General features: G+C 31.6%; 1 protein-coding gene across 5 annotated transcripts in view; it reads left to right on the top strand.

The window, feature by feature from the left end:
- CNTN5 (contactin 5) overlaps window positions 1–26,008 on the top strand; it is a 1,627,773-nt gene that overhangs the window by 1,567,974 nt on the left and 33,791 nt on the right. For all 5 annotated transcript variants that reach the window (XM_074304449.1, XM_074304446.1, XM_074304445.1 and 2 more), the window contains 3 exons: window positions 4,556–4,626; window positions 6,272–6,506; window positions 18,025–18,134. In XM_074304449.1, coding sequence (XP_074160550.1) covers window positions 4,556–4,626; window positions 6,272–6,506; window positions 18,025–18,134 — 416 coding nt within the window. The remainder of the gene's footprint in view (window positions 1–4,555; window positions 4,627–6,271; window positions 6,507–18,024; window positions 18,135–26,008) is intronic.

Here is a 26,008-nt window from a genome sequence, read left to right as displayed (position 1 = left end):
TCCCTACCCCTCCTCTCATTTTCTCTCATCATAGGGAAATAACATGTAATTAGAAGAAAGAAAGAAGGGAAATAATAATAGTCAATATTCAATAAGTATTTTTTTAGCTTTTTATTGATAAAGCATATGCATGGGTAATTTTTCAACAGGATGCTTGCAAATTTTACCCTCCTTCCTTCTACCCCTCCCCTATATGGTAGGTAGTCCCATATATGTTAAATATGTTAAAGTATATGTGAAATACAATATATGTATACATATTTATATAGTTGTCTTGCTACACAAGAAAAATCAGAATTAAAAATAAGGTAAAAATGACCTGGGAAGAAAAACAAAAATGCAAGCAAACAATAACAGAAAGAGTGTAAATGTTATGTTGTGGTCCACACTAATTTCCCAGTGTCCCTTCGCTGGGTGTAGCTGGTTCTGTTCATTACTGATCAATTAGAACTGATTTGGATCCTCTCATTGTTGAAGAGAGCCGCTTCCATCAGAATTGATTCTCTTATAGTATTGTTGTTAAAGTGTATAATGATCTCCTGGTTCTGCTCATTTCACTTAGCATCAGTTCATGTAAGTCTCTCCAAGTCTCTCTGTATTCATCTTTCTGGTCATTTCTTATAGAACAATAATGTTTCATAATATTCATATACCACAATTTACCCAGCCATTCTCTAGTTGATGGGCATTGGCTTTATCCCACACATTTTGGTATGTTGTCTCATTATTGTCATTCTCTTGGGTGAAATTATGTCTGTGATTTGCTATTTCTATTTTAAGGATAATTCTTTGCTTATATAAAGCATTACACCTTGACTAGAAAGTTTAACACAGAAAAAGGTATGATGGGCTTACCCTGGGTAAAATATAAAATTTGTAGAAAATTTTAAAACATTTTAATTTATTACAGTTTCTAAGCAAGGCACAAAATCTTACTTAAGCAAATACCTTGAGAGGTATTGTTATATGAATACCAACAATATAAAAAATATCCCTCTTTTACTATGGCATAATTATTACTGAAAGGTATGTTTTGACCATGAATAATTTATACTTAATTAAAGGAATTGAAATGCCAACAAAAACATTTTAAATTAAACATTCTATTTTAATTTTAACTGGAAACCCATTTAAAGGTTTCCATATATATTTTTTCAATTATTCAACCTCACCAGATTGGGTGTTGGTTTATATAATATATATTATATAGGAAGCAATGATACAGAGGCCAATAATGGCAAAAAGATTTGAGCTCAAGTGTAGCTTTTATTACATGCTAGTTTTGCAATTATTAGCATTAAAGCCACTTGCCTTTCACTGCTTACGCAATATTTCTAAAGAGTAAAAGTTATTGAGAAGTTGCCATTCCTGATATTCCCTACACAGATATAAAATCACCAACATACACATATACATGTATATATAATTATGTTTGTACACACTTACAAACATATTTTTGCAGATAAAAATATATGTATGTTTATATACACACATGTAAAATTGTTTTTTTAGTGAGGATACAAGACAAAGTATTAATACAAATACTCTAAGTAAAATACCAAATAATCTACTAATTTATGCCCCATAGGAGCTCCTAAAAGAATTTCTACAAATGTTATTCTGAAAATGTATATTCTCAAAAAATTATAAGCTATATAACAGCATTCTTAAAATTAAGTATGGAGCCATCCTCCAAATGATAAATGGTCAAAGGATACGAACAGACAATTTTCAGATGAAGAAATTAAAACTATTTCTAATCATATGAGAAGGGGCTCTAAATCACTATTAATCAGAGAAATGCAAATTACGACCACTCTGAGATACCATTACACACCTCTCAGATTGGCTAAAATGGCAGGAAAAAACACGGACAAATATTGGAGGGGATGTGAGAAAACTGGGACACTAATATATTGTTGATGGAATTGTGAACAGATCCAGCCATTCTGGAGAGCAATTTGGAACTATGTTCAAAAAGTTATCAAAATGTGCATACCCTTTGACCCAGCAGTGTTTCTATTGGGCCTATATCCCAAAGAGATCTTAAAGGAGGGAAAATGTGCAAAAATGTTTGTGGCAGCCCTACTCATAGTAGCAAGAAACTGGAAACTGAGTGGATGCCCATCATTGGAGAATGGCTGGGTAAATTGTGGCATATGGATTTTATGGAATATTATTGTTCTATAAGAAATGATCAGGAAGATGATTTTAGAGAGGCCTGGAGAGACTTACATGAAGTGATGCTAAGTGAAATGAGCAGAACCAGGAAATCATTGTACAGGGCAACAAGAAGATTATACAATGATCAATTTTTATGGACGTGGCTCTCTTTAACATTGAGATGATTCAAAACAGTTCCAATGATGTTGTGATGAAGAGAGCCATCTACACCCAGAGAGAGAACTGTAGGAACTGAATATGGATGACAACATAACATCTTCACTTTTTTTGTTGTTGTTCACTTACATTTGTTTTCCTACTCATTTACTGTCTTTTTTGTGATCTGATTTCTCTTGTGTAGCAAGAGAATTGTATAAATATGTTTATATGTATTTAATTTAACCTATATTTTAACATGTTTCACATATATAGAATTGCTTGCCCTCTAGGGGAGGGGGAGGGGAAGGAGGAGAAAATCTGAAACACAAGGCTATGCAAGGAACAATGTTGTCAAATTATCCGTGGATGTTTTGAAAATAAAAAGCTTTATAAAAAAATAAAAAATAAATAAAATTAGATATGTAGGTGGCACTTTGGACAAAGCACTGGGCCTAAAGTTAGGAATCTTAAATATAATCACAGACACTTTGGCCAGTTATTTAACCCTGTTCTGCCTCAGGTATAAAACTGGGATAATAATAGCTCATACTTCTTAGGTATTATGAGGATCAAATGAGATATAACTTGTAAAGTACTATTACAGTTCCTAACACATAGAGGACCCTTAATAAATGTTTATTTCTTACCTTAAAATTGCATCAGTTCTTAATACTGACCATATTTTTCAGTATGGTATAGATTTCCCCTCATGTCTCCCTCTCTAATAAGTGTTTAAGTCCCCCCAAAATTAAAGAAGACTCTTTCCATCATTCCAAAAGAACATTGATCAATTTTAGTTACTAAGCCCTAAATACCGCCAAAGTCATACACTGAGATATTGAAGGGGTAAATGGAAGTAGCTAATATAAAAGCACAAGAATTCTAGTTATTTGTTTATTATATTTAGGCATGATTTTTATTAAGCATTTATTATTCAATGGATCTATAATTTTTCAACTGTGTGAGTACTCCTTCCAGAAAAACAGATTGTAATCCATTCTGTATAATCTATGTCCATATTTTCCCCATAAATTCTCTCTAATGCATCTAGCCTATATACTTTATATCTTCTCTATACTTTTTAATATTTCAAGGACGTCAAAGCAATGTTCAACTATTTAGCTTTTGCAGCATGATTTTGTAGCATGAGTAGTTCACCATCTTTTCAGACTCATTAGTGGTAATACTTATGGCCTCTTTACAACCACCTTATATTTCTCCATTACCCTTTGGATATAAAGCATAAATTTGATGTCCTTCATACATGAAGTGGAAACTCTTCATCTATTGATGATGGGGATTTAGGAGTAAGTTGTCCTTTTAATTCTGGGTACAAATTAGTGTCATGCAACATATTTATTATCTTACCAAATTCTTCCTGTAGTCATTTATTTGCAAGATGATGAGTTCAGGAATGGACTCAATTTTAGGAAAAGAGCCAAGTAGACTTGACTATGTGAAGATTATAATATGTTTTTTGTTTATTATCAGAGTGGAATAAATAAATATTACATATGTTGCCATATCACTTTTAATTACTATAAATTCAGAAAAGTATATTTTACATTTGATAGGAAATAGTATAATGGTGACCTTAAATGGAATCTCAGCTCAAATATTTGCTAGCTATGTAATTATAGAAAATTAACTAAACCTCTCTGATCCTGATTTCTTTAAAATGTGGACAATAATACTTGTACCACCTACCTTTCAGAGTTATAAGTAAGAAGCTTCATAACCATTTTCATTTGTGGAATTCTTCTCGTCTTCTTCAAGAACCCTCTAGGCAACTACTGGATTATTAATTTTATTACTTCCACATGGCAATTTATAGTTTGTTTGTTTGTTTGTTTGTTTTTTAATGTCCTTACTTTACAGTACTCTGTAAGAGAGTTATCTCTCTTGGTATATTGTCATCCTAGCATATTGCAAGCTCCTGGCCAAAGAAAGGTCTCAACTAATTTTTTTTTTCTTTTTTCAAAAACAAAAAAAATAGCACAGTACCTGTACACAGTGGGTGCTTAATAAATGTTCCTTGAATGTAAACTTTAAAGCTATAAGTGTTTTAATTTTTTTAATTAAAAAATCTTTTAAAAGCAGAAATAGAAATGCATGTTATTATTGTTGTTGTTATTTGGACTCAGCTTGAACAGAACCACAGGATCTTTATTGCAGACAAATTTAAATAACATGAGTATTCTTTCTCCCCAACCCCACCCTTTTTTATTTATAGTTCCAAAGACAGCTCCTGCCAATGTAAGTGGCAGAAGTGGAAGAAGGCATGAATTAGTGATAGCCTGGGAGGTAAGGAAGCTTGTTACTCCATCATTGTATTTTATTATAAATTTTTAGAGGACAGAAACATTTTTTCCTCACTAAATTATGTCCCATACAAAATATACGAGGATTCCTCCTCTCTTCAAATGAAGATGTGCAGTAATTTGGAGCCTTCATCACAATTCTGATTCCTAAAAATAAGCTTTTCATTTTTTCCCAGCAGCTACTCAAGTGACTTTCCTCCAACACTGTGATATATTATCACTTGGAGTTAGCTAGGCAAAATTTCTCAGAGGTTTGTTTAAACCCTTGGGTTATGTGGTCTGCTATACAGTGATGTTGCTACTCTAACGCCTCTACGTGCATCCTTTCATAGCTAAAATCTATAATCTGTGCCTCTTCAAATACTCCTTATAGGAGACAGTAGATGGCTATTCTTCTTTTATAGAAGAGTATATTATCAAAATATACACAGATAACATGTAAATAATTATTTTAATCTCTCTATAAAATTTTCTTTTGGAAATAATATGAGACAACATCAAAACTTTGGCTTAGGAAAAATCATTACAGTTTTCTAAAGAAGTTAATTCCCTCATAGTCTCTCAATATATTGGTACATCTTATACTAGAACATCTTCCCTTCTTACGAAACTTTCCACAAAGTACCTCATTATTTCAACAGTTCTGTCTCTGCTTTCATTAGTGAAGGAGTTTTAAAGTTTGTCTCCAAAGTCTATCAAGATGGAAACTTCTTCACCAACAGGGTATTTGGACTCTAAACAAAATTGATGAAGACTCTATTTGCCATGTAAACTGAACTCAAAAATGGATAGTATTTCACAATAAGAATTTCCAATCACAAAAGAATTCACCACTCTGTATAGAAAGTATCTCTCCTATATTAACAAGGCCATCTGTACTTTATAACTTCCTTTCTACCACAGGCTTCTCTTTTCACCAGCTCTCAGTTTTCCAGCTGCTTGAATCATCTATTTTCATTTATTCATTTATTGATATGATATAGATACAAAAAAAGATTTTAATTTAAATACAATGATACTTTTCTCTTCACACTTTCATAGAGCACACAGAACTCAACATTGAAAAGATATGTTGACATCTAATTCTAAAACTGCTGTGGGAATGACCACACTAAACCTACTTAGCAGAACAAATTTTTCCTAATTTAATGGCCATTTAATTTTGCCCACTGGAACTTGGCAACATTTATTTTATGACACAACTTATTGGAAGAAAATCTTAATTTAAGAGGTGTTAATACTCCAGATAGTTAAAATGAAAAAAAAAAAAAAGAACACCATGTTATCAAGCTGGTGCCTAAGATTGTAAATGATTAATAAATTTATTTTAATTTGAATTTTCCAGATATTATTTTTAAAGCGTTTGATGCTGCAGAACACTTTGGAGCAGTTTTGCCATCATGGTTTTCAATGTGTTATTTATATTCAAAATTTCTTTTTTTCTTACTCATTTTACACATATTTGTTACTATGTAATATATGTTTTGCATTGTGTTAGATACCTAGCGAGCTACAAGGTATTAGGTTCTCTCCTTTTAGAAAGTCACCAATTCTAAAGAGATTCATGGTAAACCTGAAGTGTGTAAAAGTGTTTAATATTTAATTATAACTGCACTTTTCTTCTTCAGCCAGTATCAGAAGAGTTTCAGAATGGGGAAGGATTTGGCTACATTGTGGCATTTAGACCCAATGGAACCCGTGGTTGGAAAGAAAAAATGGTTACTTCATCGGATGCTTCAAAGTTCATCTACAGAGATGAAAGTGTACCTCCACTCACTCCCTTTGAGGTGAAAGTTGGCGTATATAATAACAAAGGGGATGGACCTTTCAGCAATATTGTGGTCATCTGTTCAGCAGAAGGAGGTCAGTTTCCATATTTCTCTTATATTTTATTTTTATTATATAAGAATACCATGTAAAATCAGTAAATAAATAAATAAATAATTTGTTCAGGTAATCACTTAAACAGATCAAGAGCATAGCTATTACAACAAAGAATTTGACAGACCAGCCCAGTGACATCTACATGGAACAATGGGTAGAGTGTTGGTCCTAGAGTTAGGATGCCCTAAACTCAAATCTAAACCCAGGAACTTTCTATTTGTATGACCCTAGTCAAGCCACTTAACTTTTCTCAGGTTCAGTTTTTTTTTTTTTAATCTGCAAAATGAAGATAATAATAGGAGTTTTCAGAGTTGTTATAAGGATATAATACAGTTATATATATATATATATATATATATATATATATATATATATATATATATATATAAAAGGCTTCACAAACCTGGAAACATATTACTATCATTATTGAATACTACTTTATTCAAAATTCCATCCTAGAATCAGTAGGGAATACAAAGAAGCAGAAGTTATTTTTTCCTTAGTAAGCTAATACTATAACTAAGAAAATAAGTTCCCTGAAAAAAATAGCTAATGGTAGAATGCAATATAAAAATTAGTGCCAGGTGAATTTAAATATTGGTAAATACTATAAAAGTGCCTAATTAAGAGTCCTTCATATTCCTCTTCTCATAGAAACCTTCTTGGAATAAGTGAAACATGAACTGAGTCATTAAAGTGATGGGTGGGATTTAGCTCAGTAAGAGAACTGAGGATAATACCCTATTCCAAGGGAATGTCATACACAAACATCAATACAAGAAAGTTCAAGACTATTAGAAAGAGCAATGAACAGGCTGGTTTGAATGAAAGCAATTATCCTTTAAGTAGGTAGTAGAAAAGGTATAGAATGGTAAAATGGAACCAAATTGTGGAAGTCCTTGAATGCCAGATTATTTGGATGTTACTCCCTAGTACACACAGTATTATTGGAGGTGGAGATACCTGAACCTAAGGGGATAAAAGATTGAATTAGAGAGGTAGCAGGGAGAAGAAATGGAAAGAAGAATTTATAAAGGAAGAATGAACACAGCTTGGTGACTGATCAGAATTAGTGGGGAAATGAACAATAATTGATCACAATAGATGTTTTAATGTGGAATATAGTTATGAAATGTTTATATTCAAAAGACTTAAAATGATCTTTGATACCTTGGTCTAAATCCTTCCTCTACATTCAAAGAATGTCGTCTGCCTATACTGTGTGAGTCCAAGTTCCTAAATATGACATAGTAAATTAAAAAGAATTGCTGAATTGGAGTACATTTCCATATGCTAGTGTCTAGCATACTAGTAAGCTTTCAATAAATATTTCTTAATTGATAAAATACGTGAGACAAATTTGATAAACTTTCCCTCTACATTTTCTTAGTAGTGTAGAATTTCTACTTTTCCATTCATAACTTTTCTTTTTTATGTGACTAAAACCAATGTAATTTTTTTCAGGAGGGTGGGGTGAAAAGGAAATGACTAAAGCATGGGACTTCAACTTTTACACCACAGTATTTGGGATACAATCAAAGAAAAAGTTGATTTCCTTCTATTCTAGGAAGTCACAGAGTTATCAGTCAAAGATTAAAAGGGATGCTCAGGCTCTTCTAAATAGAGGTTAGAGATAAAATGCAAATTTTATATTACCTACACTTGCCCTATTTGAGAGAATGAAAAAATGAATACCTTTGAAAGTTAGTTTTAGCCATTATTTGTTCATGGGTGAATAAGAAGCACTATTTGAGTTTATTTAGCTCTCCAATCACAGAACATAAATGCACACGAATGCAACTTGAATTGCTCACGAGAATTATTTGTCTTCAACAAAAATAGTTTGTTTGTTGTTTTTTTTTCTATAATGGAAAATAGAAAAGAGAACAACACTGAGAATTTTCCCAGACCAAAGAAGCTTATTTTTGGAAACAAAAGTAGTTTCAGTTTTGGGTCAAATGTAATTTTTCATCTATATGAGTTTTGTTTTTCATTTTCATAAAATATAGCAACACTTAGAGGCAGAAACAGAAAGCTTATTAATAGGAGCACTGCTGCAGGGAAGCTACATGAAGAGATGAGAAATAGAATAATCAGGACCAACAACCACTGTGGACTTAATCAGTTTGATTTGCATCTGAAGAATATGGAACATGAGAGAGACATGCCCATTAGATAGATTGTTGCCTTGCACTTTTCACCTCTTCATGTTTCTGGGTAGTTTAAAAGGCAAGTCTGAAAAAATATTACAGTTACATAATCCAGAGGTTCCCCCAGAGAATAATATATCAATAATATATAATATCATTTAGCTTGTCAAAATTCAAAGAAAAAAATTGTTTCTACCTTATCACACATATGAGCCATATGAGGTAAAGCCAGAGACTTTGGTAAACATGCTTAGTGTGGTTACCCTTAGTGTCTTTATGAAATGCTATAATTATAAAGCCCTTGTCAACCTTTACTTTAAAACTGAACAACTACAATGGTCATGATTTTCAAGGCCATTTTCTCTTAAACTGGAAACAACTGGCCTTTGGAGACTTTTTTGCAAATATCTATGGAAAATATGCACCCTTTCCACCCAAAAGACTTCTATTTTTGTTAGAGCACATTCAGGATAATGCATTAGTTGATTCATCAACTCCACCTATGTAAAAGAGCATAGGAAAGTTATACTATTGGGCCGTTTTATTTTTTTCTTTCTGGTAATGAAGCTCAAGTTGATATTCTTCAATCACCATATTCAATAATATGGTACGAGACCATCAAACAGATAATGATTTCCTATTGCTTTTATGCTACAATATTAAATATTGCTAGACTCCTGCTAATAATCCATATATTTTTCAGCCCACTCTATTTAGAGTAATGCTTCATTCCATTTACTATGTTCAAGGGATAGTGTTTTGATGGATTTCGAGTATGAGTACCTAGGTTCAAAACAGATCCCATGTGACCTACAGAAAATATTTTAACTTCTCTCAGTCCCAGGTTTCTTATCTATCAAATGAGAGGGCTTCAGCACCTGAGTCCCTTCCTGATATAAATTCATAACCCTTCCAGTTCTAGTTATGATTCTAAAGCCTGTAGAAATAAAATAATTGAATTTAATTATTTGGTAGAATTTCTCATCAATAATGAATGAATATTCCCAGGATTGCTCCACAAAATACTTTTCATAAATATTCTTGGCATGCAGTTGCCCTTCTTTCCCCACAGATTAGCTATCCTCTGGAGTACTGGCTCTGATAGGTTCTATCATATTGAGAATCATCAGGTACAGTCCTGGCAACAAACTTTATCTACTTTCTAAGAACTTAGCCTAGTGAAGCACAGAAAGGATCATCTCCAGCAGTATGACTTACCCCATGAATACTCATGAAATAAATAAAAAATACAAAATAACTTCAGTCCTATGTGGCTACTGATATAATAAGAGCCAGGGAGGCAGAAAAAGGGACAGAGTTGCTCGTCTTACACATTTCTTAGACATATACTTCAAATACATAATAGATACATAATAATTTAATTTAGATACATGATAAGTTAACTATTAATAATCTACATATGATACAATTTTCCAAATACTACTTTATGGAGAAACTGAATTAGTAATGATAGTCTTACTATAACAAAGCTAGAAGAGAAATGGAAACAAAAAGATGGCTAATTCTCCTTAGAGATGTAATTAAATGCATTGACAGTTTTATGTGCAAAGGCAACAATAAACCTCAGTTTAAGTGATATTTGGTTTTCTTACTCTTTCCTGCTTATAATAAACATTTGTGAAAAAAAAAAAGAACAGCAACAACATGAAGATAATAACAATATTGTACCCAATAGCCATTAAGTAATTTCAAGAACATTTAAAATTATGAAACTGGATGAAGGAAAAAAATAGATGAAAATTTGAAAAGATTTGTAACATCAACAAATTAAATTTCTATCATAAGAATTAACATATGTTAACTTTAATATCATAACATCCAATTATCTACACTAAAAAGTAAAAGTAACACCAAAGAGAACATTACAAAAGATGATGAGGTACATAAATTTTATGAAAATTCAATAAAACCCTATAATTTAAGACAACATATATTTCAAAATCTGGTAATTTTAATATTAAATTGGACATAGGGAAAGTAAGTTAAAAAAGTGAATTTGATGATATGTTTCAGAAAACAAAGAAATGAAATACACCAAATACTTATAAGTTGCACAGCTGCCTCATATCTGCTTTATGGATATTGTTTTTTTAAGAAGAGATTTGGCAGGTGCTTGATATTTCAACACATACACACACACACACACACACACACACACACACACACACACACACACACACACAAGAAAATGATTATGTGAGCTGAATTCAGAGTCAGAGATCACAAGTTAAAAATCACTTTTCTTTGAGGGTGGTCAAGTGAAATGAGGGATGACCAGTCAGGTCCTTATTAACCTAAATCTATGATCTTGTCATGCTACTTAGAATTAAATGATCAAAACAACAAATAAATAAAAACAAGGAAAGACTTGTTAATAATTGGAAGTATTTTTAAATAGGCTTTCTTCACATAATTTAATCATCACCTTATTGGAACAAAGGCCAAAATTAATGCCAAATTTAAGGAGAAAAAAATATATATTAAGTAATTAAACAAATTAAGCTATTAAACAAATTCAAAGCAATCAATGCCCCCAAATGGTAAATAATTAAAAATACATATATTAACATGGATTATCATCATTTCTCAAGGAAATTTAATGATTAATAAATCAATCCTCACACCAAGAGAAGTGGTAAGACACCTCAGCCAGTAAACACTTGATTCCCTTGCCAAGCAGAAAGACATGGAAATCAAGGAAAGAAATTTTTCAGAGGAGGATAATGGAGGACTATAAACATTATATCATCATTAAATAACAAATGTTGAAAGGAAGATTAATTTTACAGAAAGCATGGCAGGAGACTTTATTAAACCAAATCATTTCAAGAACATTTAAAACTGGATGAAGGAAAAAATAGATGAAAATTTGAAAAGATTTGTAAAATCAACAAATTAAATTTCTATCATAAGAATTAACACATGTTAACTTTAATATCACAGCACCCAATTATCTACACTAAGAAATAAAAGTAGCACCAAAGAAAACAAAGACAAGAAAAGAAGTATACATAAATTTGATTCAGGTTAGGTGCAACACAATTTTAGGCTATTGAAAAATCAATTTTGGGGCAGTTAGGTGGCGCAGTGGATAGAACACCAGCCCTGAATTCAGGAGGACTGAGTTCAAATCTGGTCTCAGACACTTAACACTTCTTAGCTGTGTGACCCTGGGCAAGTCACTTAACCCCAGCCTCAGGAATAAGAAAAAGAAAAAGAAAAATCAATTTTGAAGAAATTCAAAATATGAGTATAGCCAAAAAAAAAAAAAAAAAAGAGTAGACTGGGTAAAGAAAATATTGTAGATGTTATTTCTAATGAACATGGTTGAGAAAATATTTATCAACTACCAGCCATCATGACTACTTTTCTTTACAACAAAGTCTTTATGAAAATAATGTAAACATGTTAAGTGAATCATTAATTAAAACATCGACTTTGCAAATGATATTCTCCAGCAGACTGCATCTTTATAATAACTCAATTAAATAAAACCTATAGAATTAAAAGTTGTTATGGTTTTTTGATTATGGGAAAGCACAAGTTTCAATAGAGCAAAAATCATTTACTTTCTTCTTCTAAATTCTGACAATTTATAAATAATGAAAAAAGATCAGCCTAACTATCCATTTAAGAAAAACCAAATAGATGGAAACTACCTCTTATTCATAGTATAACATGCATTCAGATGAAAAGCGGATAAAGCTAACATCAGTATCTATCTACATATAATACATGTACATATATATACACACATATTAACTATATGTGTGTGTATACACAGAGAGAGAAAGAGAGAGAGAGAGAGCAAGAGAGAGACTACATATGCATATGTATATGTATTATAGATCTTAGACAAGTATTGCAAAAGTCTGTCCACCATAACCTAATGTGGTAATAAAAACAAAGCTATATTTTGATTTTACATCACATCACTCTCTAGCGTTATCAAAACTGAGTTTATCAAAAAAAAAAAAAAAAAAAAAAAGACATTCTAGCCCACAACCTTTTTACCACACCTTGTACTTTTGGACAAAAGATCTGAGCATATCAAATCATACCAAGCCAGAACAAAATGTGTTTCATGTCAATATATAATACCTAGGTTTTGATGCTAGGTCCCTAAGAACTTATCTTTTTTTCCTCCCTTCATTCTCTTTTTCTAAAGCAAACCCTCATTTTGCAAACAGCAAAAATGCCTGAATAACCAAAAGAGGGATTTGTATTTCAAGATAGAAAGCCAAACCCTCATATTCTTATTATTTTTCAAAAACATAAAAGAAAACTTAAGTCACAGGTTTTTATATAGGTCATGTTACTCTGTCTTTCACCAGAAAAACAGTATGATCACATCATGGGTGATGAAATAAGAGGGGAACAAAAGAAAGATTTCTGTGAACTCAAGTTGACATACATTGAAATATCTTTTGACCCTCTGAATTTATCTCTAATATTCTGAGTTTTATGTTGATTTTTTTTTTCTGGTGCACAGGACTATATGCAGATTTTATTTTTTACTTAAATTAAAAAGTCTAGTTCCTCATTTAGGAAAAATGGTACGCAATTACATCCTCATAAATAGAACCTCTGCAGCTCAAATTAAAACCACACATTCATGAGGTGTTATTCTCTGGATCAGCTTTTAGCTGAAACTAGGCTCAGTGGGATTTATGTGAACCTGAAAATTAATAAATTGGCATATTAGTTGTAAAATATAAGGAATAAATTTCTTGTCTTTGCCAAATGATCCATCTGGATTAGTGCCTGTAAAAGTTCAACTACATCTGTCTTCACTGAATTTTTAAATAATGAAATCATAACCCTTCTACTAAGAAGTTTATTAAACTCTCCTTTGATTAATGCTGCTAACCCCCCTGGGAAGTCAGATGTGTAATCAATATTGCAAGCACATCCCCCCATATTATTTGGAGAACTCCAGCTGCTAGGTCACTTATTACAAATGTATCATTTATATTCATGAACATGGTAATGCTGTTTAAAACTTTTAATCTAACAGAATCTGAATTCTATCAATCAGCTTGTCCACTCTAAATCCTAAAATGAAGTAGAAGAGCTATCTATCAGATAATTAATACCTTCATACTTCAGTACTTTTTTTATATTGATTTCATCATTTGGGGTAGTTCCTCTACCAATTCAAATAGAAATCCCTTCATTCCTTTGTAGATAGTAAATTGCAATAACAAATATTTCATTACCTAGTAACCAAACTATGGATGATAAGCCTCTCTAAAGTTAACGAATTCTTTGGGGGAAAAAAAGAGATCTTGTTACTGAGCTCACCTTCAAAACTTTTCAGTTTGATAAGACCTACCAGAGCTTATGTTTCATTGGCCCTGTAAAATGCAAAGTCTAGAATTTTTCTTTCTACATCAAGATGAGAGTTATGTATAGGACATTAACAGATTGAGATCTTCATGAGCAGAAGCAAAAAGACTTTTTTTGCTACTTAGAACAGTTTTAGCCAATGTAAAAGGCATATGATTACAAATCTGCCAAACTGTACCAACATACCAAGATGTTTTTTATTCAACAATGAAAGTAATAGCACAAGTAGGACCCATGATAATGCTCGAGAGTCAGCAACACAAGAAAGCAGCATGATGTAGGGGAATCCAAAGTGTCATTGGAGTCAGAGGACTTGAGTTTAAATCCATTCCTCTGAATCTTTACCATCTGTGAGTTACTAGAACTTCCTTGTAACTCAGTTTCCTCTTCTGTAAAATGAGATATTGGCCTCTGCTTCAGATCCTTTCTGACATCCCTTCCAGCTCGAAAAATTTAGTTATAAATAGAACGAAAACTTGTGTGAAGGAGCTTGAAGGAAACTACAGTATGCCAGCTTGGTAGAGAATGATGAAACAGACCAGAAAATAGCAATAAGATAAACTAATGGGATTCCCCAAGATGCACAAATGATTCAGTACAGGCTAGTCTACTGGCTAGACTACTTTTGAATGGACAAATCCAACAAAATATAGGAAATGTTAGAAGACTAGGATATCTCAAGAGATCAGAAAATGAGGATAGAATGAAAAAGCATTGTATATAGCAAGCATTCTTTCTCCTTTTTAAGAGGAACTTAAAGAAACCTTCTTGATCTTGCTACTCTTTTCCTCTATCAGTTATTGGAAAAAGATTGGGCAACAAGAGTAGGAAGTGCTCAGTATGCTTCCTCAGTCCTCAAATAAAAACGATTAGGGACAGAGGGTGGGACAGAGGTAAAAAAAGTAGGAAAACACCATCACCCATTCTGTGCATCTACACAGAACAAATAAACCTAACCTAAAATAATAGCCAAATTTCAGGTACTCTTTGATCAGTTCTTTTCAGGTAGGAATTTTCACTCATTTACCATAGTAAATTCCATAACTATCCTGCCTTTCCTCAGACTGTCATATTAAGGAATTAGATCTTAAATCTTGCATATCAAAGTATTCAATTTAAAATTCCATCATTTCCTTTCAGTTATTAGTGACATGGAATAATCTAGAAATAATTAAATAACAGGGTGTGTGTGTGTGTGTGTGTGTGTGTGTGTGTGTGTGTGTGTGTGTGTGTGTTTAAAAAAAGGAACTTTGCAGGTCTTCCCATCAGGTTTTTAAATATGAAGCACAAGTAGAAGTATCTTATAGATTTTTTTTTCTCTCTCAAATGTGTGCAAATATTGAAGTAACATATTCAGAGGATGTAAGAAAGTAATGTAAGAAAGTAATCATAATTATGCCAACTAGAAATAACTATACAAAGCACAGGACAAGTGTTTGCTATATGAATGTTTGCCAAAGAATTTTGACTTGACACAGCATGTAGTTTTATTCTGGACTTTGCCACAATGAAAGCCCTATTTAGAAATCATCTAAAATTAAGTTACTAACATATATTTTCTGAAAAAAAAACACTTTAATTGACTTGAGTAAAGCCTAACTTCAAGTCATACTTTTTTAGATAAATAAGACAGAAAACCAAGAGAATCAGGGTAGAGTAGTAGAGAAAAAGCAAACTTCAGGGTCAGGAAGAATTAGATTCAAGAAGAGCTTCAGACACTGATATATACAGTCTGTATGTCCCACTTGTACTGGAGACAATTCTATATATAGTAAGTTGTAGAGTAAGGATCGATTTGTGTTGGTGGACAGAGGTCTTTACCAGAGTTCTCTACCAAAGATCATAAGTTGTCCAAATGTATGGTAATACTGATACAGAAAATTGTAGAAGGTTTTTCAAAACATTTCCAGATCAATTTGTAACTGCCCTCCAGTAGAAAAAAGAATAATCATAGAAAACTATTGTTTGATGTTTGATTGTTGTGAAATACCAGCATCTAATTTAGAGATCATTCATCCCTATAAGTTTTCTATAGACCACACTGAGTTTCCACAGAGCAGCCTGATTGTCAGTGGTATCTAAGAGTCATGGACATTTTCACTGGTTACTGAGTTGTCACACATTTTTGAGTTATTTTTTGACTCTATCTTGACAGAACTAAAATTTGGCCTTTATTCTCTCATTTCAATCTGATCCATGTTTGTAATGTACTTGGCATCATCCATTGTTGCAGTAGCAGAACCAGAAATTTAATGTTCCTCATAGAGAATACAACCAAAAACAAAATGCAGTCACTGATGGATGCCAATCAGAAACTAGGGGTCTCCTTCAGAAATTATTGAGAAAGGTCACAGTATGTAAGAAAGAATGAAAGAGTAGATCTGTGCAGCAGCACTGAGACCTTTGGGATTATTTCCCACTCACCATAGACGTGTCTTAAAAGTCAATGCCAAACTTTGAAATACCATTATTCAAGATATATTTATCTGGATCTGATAGAGAAAAAATATTTTTCTAGATAAGACACTGAAAACAACAATTAATTTAAATATGGTCCCTAATGCTAGTTTTGTGTTATACCGTGCTAAAAGTAACCAGCTAATTGATAGATAAAAGTCAAACCCTCTTCTTCTTATTGTGTAGAGAAAGCAATAAATTGAATGGCTGAATTGTTGGCTTTTAACCAGTTGAATCATTGCCTGATACAATTCAATTCAATTTAATTCCACAAACATTGAAGGTCCTTCAGTGAACAAGCCCTTTACTTCCCTATGATGTGGCAATGCATGCATTGGATGACATCTACAACTTAAAGAAGAACCAAATATATGTATTCTTGAAAAGGGGTTGTGAATTGTCTGATGCTTTTTATATAAATAAGAAATTTTACAAAAGAGATAAGTATAAAAATATTAGAGCATTTTTCTATTTAATGAAATACTATTGTGAATCATTTTTATTAAAAATTAGATATTTCTATGCTGATTTGAATTCAGAAAAGCTGTATTTGAGTTCTGACTTTATTCCTTGCTACTTCTGTGACCTTTGTCAAGTCATTTGCCCTCAATGAACTATATTGTGTCTGCTAGTGGGATGAAGCTGGCTCAACAACCTCTAAGATTCTTTCACTGCTCAAAATACATGACCTTAAAGATCCTTAACCTTTATAAATGCCTAATTAGTGTTTAGTATCTATGAAAATCCCTATATTAAATGTTTATATAAAGCAAGGAGTTTTAGAACAACTAAAAAGTCAAATTTCAAAGAAATAGTCTTCTCAATTCAAAAATACCATTCAAACTGGTCATATGACTAGCATGACCACTTATTTGACCAGTGGGTTCCATTAAATGATTTAAATTCATAAACATACAACCACAGTTTCAGGTCCTCTACCTATAAAGAAAGAGATGTTTCCATGCTTCATAAAGTACTTCATAAAGTTGTTGAAATTAATTAAAGCTTTCAAAATCTTCCTATGTCTAAACCTAGTTTTCCAGAAAAAAAAAAAAAGATAAAAGCATGGCACCATTTTGATGCTCTGATAACAATACCTCTCCACTGATGATTTTCAGGTACCAAATAATGAACTATATGTGTAAATTAAAGACCATAGGGAGAATCCTATTCCCTGCAATTAGAGAATTCTGCTGGACAAAATATACTTTACCTGATACAGATGAATTAAAAAATGAGTTTGCTTTGTCCACTGAGTGATTCATCAGTCAATCAAGAAAATAAGACTCTTGTTTGCCTTCCTAAATTTTCCAATAAGAAGCTATTGATGAAATGTGAAAGAGATGGGGCAATCCACTAAAAATCATTCTTCTAATTTCATTTTTTGGTCATAACTATGATGTTTTATTTCAAACAATATAGTAAAATGCAGGAAGTCTATGACAGTTTCTCTTGCAGTACTGTGACAGAAATGACTTGTTCCAATAGAGGTTTATTATTTCCATTTTTTCTTAATACAGAACCCAGTGCTGCTCCTACAGATGTCAAGGCTACAAGTTTATCTGTATCAGAGATTCTTGTTGCATGGAAACATATTAAAGAGAGTCTAGGAAGACCACAGGGATTTGAGGTATGAGCAGAATACCAGAATAATAAGCTTTGTTGTTTTTACTCATATAGCATTCTTGTAAAAAATGTTGTTTTGTTATACTTCAACAGAATACTATTTCTCATATTATATGGCAATGCTAAAAAAAAAAAGTCTTCATAGGAAAAATGTACCTCTTTTATTGACATAGACAATATAGCTCACATCTATATTAAGCTCCTATAAATCATGTAAATTATTATGAAAATTCAACAAAATCCAAATTATCCTTAAAAATGATGACACAAACCCTTAAGTTACTATCAGTGGTATAAAGATTTAAACCAGAGATGGTTTAAAATATCCTTATGTCAAGGCTCCCATTGATTAAATTTTATAAGCACACAGTTATCCTCTCATTGCCTTAACAAATCTGACCTCCAATACTGAATTTTCAAGGGTAGCATGAAAATTTGAGAGATCAATATTTATGTTATGGAGCCCATATGGATTTTTTCCTTATGGAATCTTATTTCTTAAAATGATTCTATCAACTTCAAAATCATGTTTTTCATTAATTCTATTACTTCAGTAAATAGCCTTCACAAAAACTAGAAGACATATATATCGAGAGAGAGAGAGATCAAGAATTTTTCAAGCTCCTGTGTGCCAACTGTTTTAGGTGCAATGTTTTTAAATACAAAAATGAAATGGCCTTTACCCTTAAGGGACTTACATTCTATGTACTTCTTTGATCAATATCAATAGTATTCTTCATTTATCAATAGATAATTTATTGAAGTCCTTCATCCTCAGGAGATCAAAGTCATAAATAAAAGCTGGATAATATTATGGAAAAGACACTGAATTAATTGGCTCTCCAATCATAAGTAATCATGGTAAAATATATACTGAATAGTGTGCTGGAGTTAACTTGGCTTCAGATCTCACCTTTGACACATGTGATCATCAAGACTCTTAACAAACGTTGTTTCTTCATCTATAACATAGGAATGACAATATCTGTCCTGTCTAGCTCACAGGAGTGTTGTTATATTCAAATGATATAATGTCTGTGAGATGCTTTGCAATCTTTAAAACTCTATTTAAACATCAGCTATATTGATAACTGTCTCAGTGTCTTCATTTTGCAAATTTGGGATACTACCTGCCCTGCTTCCCTTAAAGTGTTGTCATGAAGATCAGTGATATAAAGAATATGAATATCATTATAAACTGCAAGTGCACTATTCAAGTGTGAGGAAGTATTGTTATTAATATCACATAAAGAAGAAAGAAAAAAAAGCAAATCATCAACCTACCAAAGATTTTACTTACCTTTAATTTTTAAATCTGACAATTTCTAATTTTTAAATAAGATTTCAGTGAATAACTTATACAAGCCATCCATTATTTACTCTGCTTATATTCTAAATTAGTTTTCAGGATATGTAGATGCTTGAAATTACATATATGTTTATGTGTTTGTAGATGAATACATGGATAGATAGACCAGCAGACAGAATGTATATTCTGGAAACCATATATTATATTGAATAATTTTCTCTTATATCTCCTAGAAAGTATGTATATATGTATTATATATAACATGCATAAGATGATGGCAAATAACTTTTTGATTAATAGTCAACAGACTTTGATAATAGCAGTAATAAAGATTGTGTGTTACCATTGATACTTAATAGGTGTAGTTGTAAAGCTCTTAAATGTCTGTACTATGTGTTTCTGTTATTTATAAAATCCTGCCTCAGTTTATCATTGTCAATAATTAGATAGTGTGTTCTATTTGTTTCATGTCAGATACCATATATATATATATATATATATATATATATATATATATATATATATATATATATATATATATTTTTTTTTTTTTTTTTTGAATACACAGACCTTTGCATTCCCTTATCTTGTCCATGCACACTAGCTGGGATCTTCCAGCAAAGAATCCTATTTCAAATGGACATGTATCAAATTGACAACTCATCCCAAGCCTCAAGGAATGAACAAAATTTCACAGGAATGAACAGAATTTGGGAACCATAAGTTCAAAATATCGATTCATTAGTGGCTAAACTACAAAATGTATTTCAATTCAACAACATTGGCCAAATGTATAATGCACCACACCTAAAACAAATATTATTTTAAATATAAATTGATAAATAAATATAATTTCTTTATGGAACATATGACAGTAGAGTTATTTTACTTTAATTTAAAACATTTTAATAGTAGTTTTTTCTTTATTTTCAAAACATATGTCCCTTCCCCCCACTTAGCAAGTAATCAAATATTACTTAATTGTTAAATGTTAAACATGTAATTCTTCTAAACATATTTCCACATATGTTATAAGAAAAATCAGATCAAAAAGAGCATAAAATAAGGAAGGGGAAAAAAAGCAAGCAAATAACAAAAAAGGTAAAAATACTATTCTGTGATCCACTTTCAGTTCCCATAATCCTCTTTCTAGATTCATATGACTCTCTCTATCACAAGTCTATGAAATTATATTGAATCACCTCATTGTTGAAAAGAATCAAGTCCATCACAGTTGATCATCAATAATCTTATTGTTGCTGTGTACAATGTTCTCTTAGTTCAGACACTTCACTTAGCTTCAGTTTATGAAAGTCTTCCCAGGTCTTTCTGAACTCATTCTGCTCATCATTTCTTATAGAAGAGTAATATTCCATTGCATTTACATACTATAACTTATTCAGCCATTCCCCAACTGATGAGCATCCACTCTGTTTCCAGTTTCTTGCCTCTACAAAATAGGGCTACTACAAACATTTTTGCACATGTGGGTCATTTTCCCCTTCTCAGGTTAGTAAAGACACCACTGGATCAAAGGATATGCACAGTTTGATAATCATTTGGGCATAGTCTGTTTTCCAGAATTGTTGGATCATTTTACAAATCCACAAACAATGTATTAGTGTCCCAGTTTTCCCACAAATCCTCCAAAAATTTATTATTATCTTTAAGGAAAGTAATTTTAATCAGGGCCAGTATTAACCAAAAAAGATGATGTACCTAATTTCAATATTCTTCCCTTATGTTAATTTTTCCCATATTCCTTTCTTTCCCTTCTAATGTCCAATGACATCATCATTGCTACATTATTAAAAGTAGTTTCATTATAGCCTTTTGAAATTGTCTTAGATCATTATATTTCTGAAAATAGATAAGTCATTCACAGTTTATCATCATAAAATATTATTGCTATGTAAAATGTTCTCTTTATTTTGCTCACTTCATTCTACATTAATTCATACAAGTTCTTCTTGGTTTTCTGAAAGCAAATTTCTCACCACTTCTTATGACACAATAGCATCCCATTACAATTGATGCACAGACTAATACTCCTTTGGGAATAGTTCCAAATTGTTCTCCAAATTGGATGGATCCATTTACAATTTCACCAGTATTGTTAGCCTGTCTAATAGGTGTAAAGTAGTACTTCAGAGTTGTTTTCAATAGAATTTTTTGGTCAATAGTGATTTAGAGAATGTTTTTATATGACTATAGGTAGCTTTGATTTTTTTTGTCTGAAAATTGCCTGTTCATATCCTCTTACAATTTACCAAAAAGGGAATGACATCATAGTTTTATAAATTTGACACAGTTCTCTATATATTTAGACATTATGTTCTTTATCAGAGATACTTGCTGGGGGGAAAAATTCCAGCTTTCTGCTTTTCTTTGGATCTTAGATGCATTAGTTTTGTTTGTGCAAAAAAACTTTTAAACTTAATGTAATCAAATTTATTTATTGTATAATAATAATGCTCATACTGCTTTCTATCTCATCCCAAAAATTTCCCTTATCCATAGACCTGAAAGATAAATTTTTCTATACTTCCCTAATTTGCTTATGCATTCACCCTTTCTGTCTAAGTCATGCGCCCATTTTGATGTTATCCTGGAATTTGGTATGAAGTGTTAGTCCGCCCAATTGCTGCCAGTTTTCCTGATACTTTTGTCAAACAGTGAGTTCTTATCCCTGAAGGTGGGATATTTGCTCATCCACTGTTATATATTGTGTACATAAATTATTCCATAAATCCACCACTCTATTTCTAAGTAAGTACATTGTTTTAATGATTACCATTTTTTAATACAATATGAGATTTAATATAGCTAGCCTGCCTCCATTTACCTTTTTTCAGGAATTTCCTTAATATTCTTGACCTTTGTTCTTCCAGATGGATTTTTTTTTTTGTTATTTTTCTAACTCTATAAAATATTTTAGCAATCTGATTAATACAATATTAAATAATTACATTAATTTAGATAGAATTGTCATTTTAATGAGCAATTAATATTTTCTAATTTTTCTGATACAACTTGATTTGCATGAAAAGTGTTTTATAATTGTGTTTCTAGAGTCCCTGCATTTCTCTTGGCAGGTAGATTACTGTTTTTTTGTTTTGTTTTGTTTTTTTAATTAAAGCTTTTTATTTTCAAAACATAGGCATAGATAATTTGAAAATGATCTAGTATCCAGGCCTAACAAATATGTATTCCAAATCTTTTTTCCCTCCCTTTCCCCTATCGCCTCACCCAGACAGCAAGTAATCCAATGTATGCTACACATGTGCAATTCTATATCTATTTCCACAATTATCATGCTGCACAAGAAAAATCAAATTAAAAAAGAAAAAATTAGAAAGAAAACAAAATTCAAGCAAACAGCAACAAAAAAATGAAAATACTATGTTGTGATCCATACTCATTCCCCATAGTCCTCTTTCTGGGTGCACATGACTTCATTATATGACTATTGGAAATGTTGGCTAGTTATTTTAAATAAAATTTCTCTTTCTATCTCTTGCTGATGGCCTTTGTTGGTAATATATAGAGATGTTAATTATTTCAACTAGCTCTTTAGTTAATTTTCTAGGATTCTCTAAGTATATCATCATATCATCTATAAAGAGTGATAGTTTTTTTCTTTATTGCCTATTCTTATTCCATCTATTTCTTTTTTTCTCCCCTATTGTTCTTACTAACACTTGTTAGTGTTGAATAATAGTGATGATAATACTCATCATCACTTCATCACTTCACACCTGATCATATTGGGAAGGCTTCTAACTTACATTATTTATCATTTTAAGGAAAGTTCCATTTATTTATGTTTTCTAGTGTTCTAACTAGGGATGAAAGTTCTGTTTTGTCAATAGCTTTTTATTCATCTGTTAAAATAATCATGATTTCTATTGGTTTTGTTATAGATATGTTTAACTATTCTGATAGTTTTCCTAATAATGAATCAGCTCTATATTTCTACTATAAATCCCACTTGATGATAATGTATGATCTTTAAAATATATTGCTGTGTGTATTCTCCTTGCTAGCATTTAATTGAAAAATTTTGCATCAATATTTTTGGGAAATTGGTCTACTGTTTTCTTTCTCTGTTTTTGCTCTCCCTGTTTTAGGTATCAGCACCATAATTGTGTGCAAGTAATTTGGTAGGATTTATTCTTTGCCTATTTTTCCAATATGGAAAAAAAAATTAGGGAAAGACATTGGTTCTACCAAATTCTTGCATAGGAATTGATTGTTATTAAATGATTATTTTGCTGGATGCAGCTGACAACTCTATTGCAGTTCTGGATTTTAGTTCCAGGATGGACAGTAGCACTTATAATTAATCAAAAGGGATAAAGAATTCTATTTGCAGTTCCAATCCAGAGAGGAGTACTAACACTATGGAAAAGCAGAAGACCTAGTCACAGTTCAGGGATCATGAGAAATAACAAATGCTAGAAGAAGTGAGAGAAAATAGGTATACTAATAAACTGTTAATGGCGTTATGAATGAGTCCAATTATTCTGGAAATTAATTTGGAATTAGGCATAGCTAAAAAAAAAAAAAAAAAAAAAACCTGTGGCATAAGACTATGATGAAATACTATTGTGCTAAAAGCAATGACAAGAGAAGTGGTTTTAGAAGGAAAGAAAAACTTTGCAAGACTTATATGAACAGATGCGAAATGAAATAAGAAGAACTAGGAGGTCATTGTGCATGGTCTCAGCAATGCTGTAATGACAATCAACTATGAAAGGCTTGGCTACTCTAATAAATGCAATAATTCAAGACAATTCCAAAGGACTCTTGATGAAAAAAATGCTAGAAAACATTGATGAACTTTGAGTACAAATTGAAATATACATATGCCTCACTTATTTTGCCTTTTTTGCAAAATGGTTAATATGGAAATATCTTTGCATGATTTACATGTATAATTGATATTTTGCTCTTTTTCAGTGGGTTGAGTTGGGGTGGGAGAAAAAGACAATTTGGAATTTAAGATATAAAAATAAAAGAATGTTTAAAAAATTTTTAACTACCACAAAATTTTCTGTAGATGGAAGGTAAAGGACAACTTATTTAATAAGCCTCAGTTTCCTCAATTGTAAAATGAAGATAATTTCTCTAATATCACTATCACAAGGTTGATGAGAGGATTAAATGAAATACTAAAAGCAAAATGATATGTTAACTTTATACCATTGCCTAGATGTCAACTTTATTGTTCTAATTCTTTAAGTTGGATTTATTAAATCTGTTTTAATGCTATATCTATTTGTCTCTCTTGCCTTTGCAGAGTTTCCAATTCTGCTAAAACACCAATAAGATGAATTTAGCAAAAAAGAAAGAAAGAAAAAGTCTTTGCTAGATGTTAACTTTTCAATATCACAATTTCAGTTCTGTCACAATGATAGCCAATTATATGGTCCTTGCATTTTTCTAGCCTTTTTTGTAAGCATATTATTAACTATATTGTTTACTTTTGATGGCCTGGCCTCATGTCAACAATAAGTGACAAGGTATTTTTATAGCAATGGACAAGTCGACAACAATGTCCCAGTTTCAATCTTAGATTTGTTAGCACTTATTATTGAGGTGTAATAAAAGACAAAACAACTTGTTCCATTTTCCACTGTCATCACTTAAAAGGCTGCCCTAACAGCTCTGTTTCTCAGGTTTTGTGTGGTTTTCAGGTGTTCATTTTGTATGTCCTAAAGCACATCTTCCTTAGAACTCCATTTTACATGTTGCTGGAGCTTTGTCTGTCAATTAATTGCCCTCAAAATGAAACCAATTTTATTTAGAGAAATAAAACAAGTCCTAATGAGGAGCTTTTTTTGAAGAAAACTGAGAGTGTGAAATAGGTGGAGAGGAGATAATCATATGATTATAGTTTATAAACTGATAAATCTGGATTGAAAACACAAAAACCACTGAATATCCTATTGTGAGATTCCACAATAACCCATGACATACCAAGGAGCTTTTAAAAATTTTGTATCTGTTTGTGTTTTAGAGAAGAAGCTAAGGTAGAAATTAAAAAGGGAAAAAAAATAAATATAGACAGAATAACCAAAAGGCTAGAACAAAGCCTTTTTTTTATTTTCCATATGGTGTGTGGATAACAGCTGTTTTACAAAATCACTTTGTTTTCCACTGTAGCTATATAAAAGCTTAAATATCAAAAGCTAAACTAGTAAGAGGATCAGAATAAGATGCCAGTTCTAGCCTTTCCCTTCTGAGAGGCTATAGATTCTCCTTTAAACCAAATGGTTGTTATGTCAGTTTCATTAGATTTACTCCATCGGTTATTTTCATATAATTATGAAGCTAACAGATATGATTTCATCTTTTCAGAGATCAACTCATCATACAAAAAGTTGAGGGACTACTATTTTTAGAGCCTTTTTTCTTTGAAAAATTATTAACAATTCATTCCCTTATCCTGTCAGTCAGGAATCTGTCCTTAATACTGTCAGACAAAGATAGCCAAGTGAAATGGGATTTTATGTTACATGTGCAAAAAGATATATTACTATTATCTTAGCCAAAAGTTGAAATAC

This window comes from Sminthopsis crassicaudata, chromosome 3, assembly GCF_048593235.1.
Source record: "Sminthopsis crassicaudata isolate SCR6 chromosome 3, ASM4859323v1, whole genome shotgun sequence".
NCBI lineage: Eukaryota > Metazoa > Chordata > Mammalia > Dasyuromorphia > Dasyuridae > Sminthopsis > Sminthopsis crassicaudata.
This window is presented reverse-complemented; position numbering and strand designations above follow the sequence as displayed.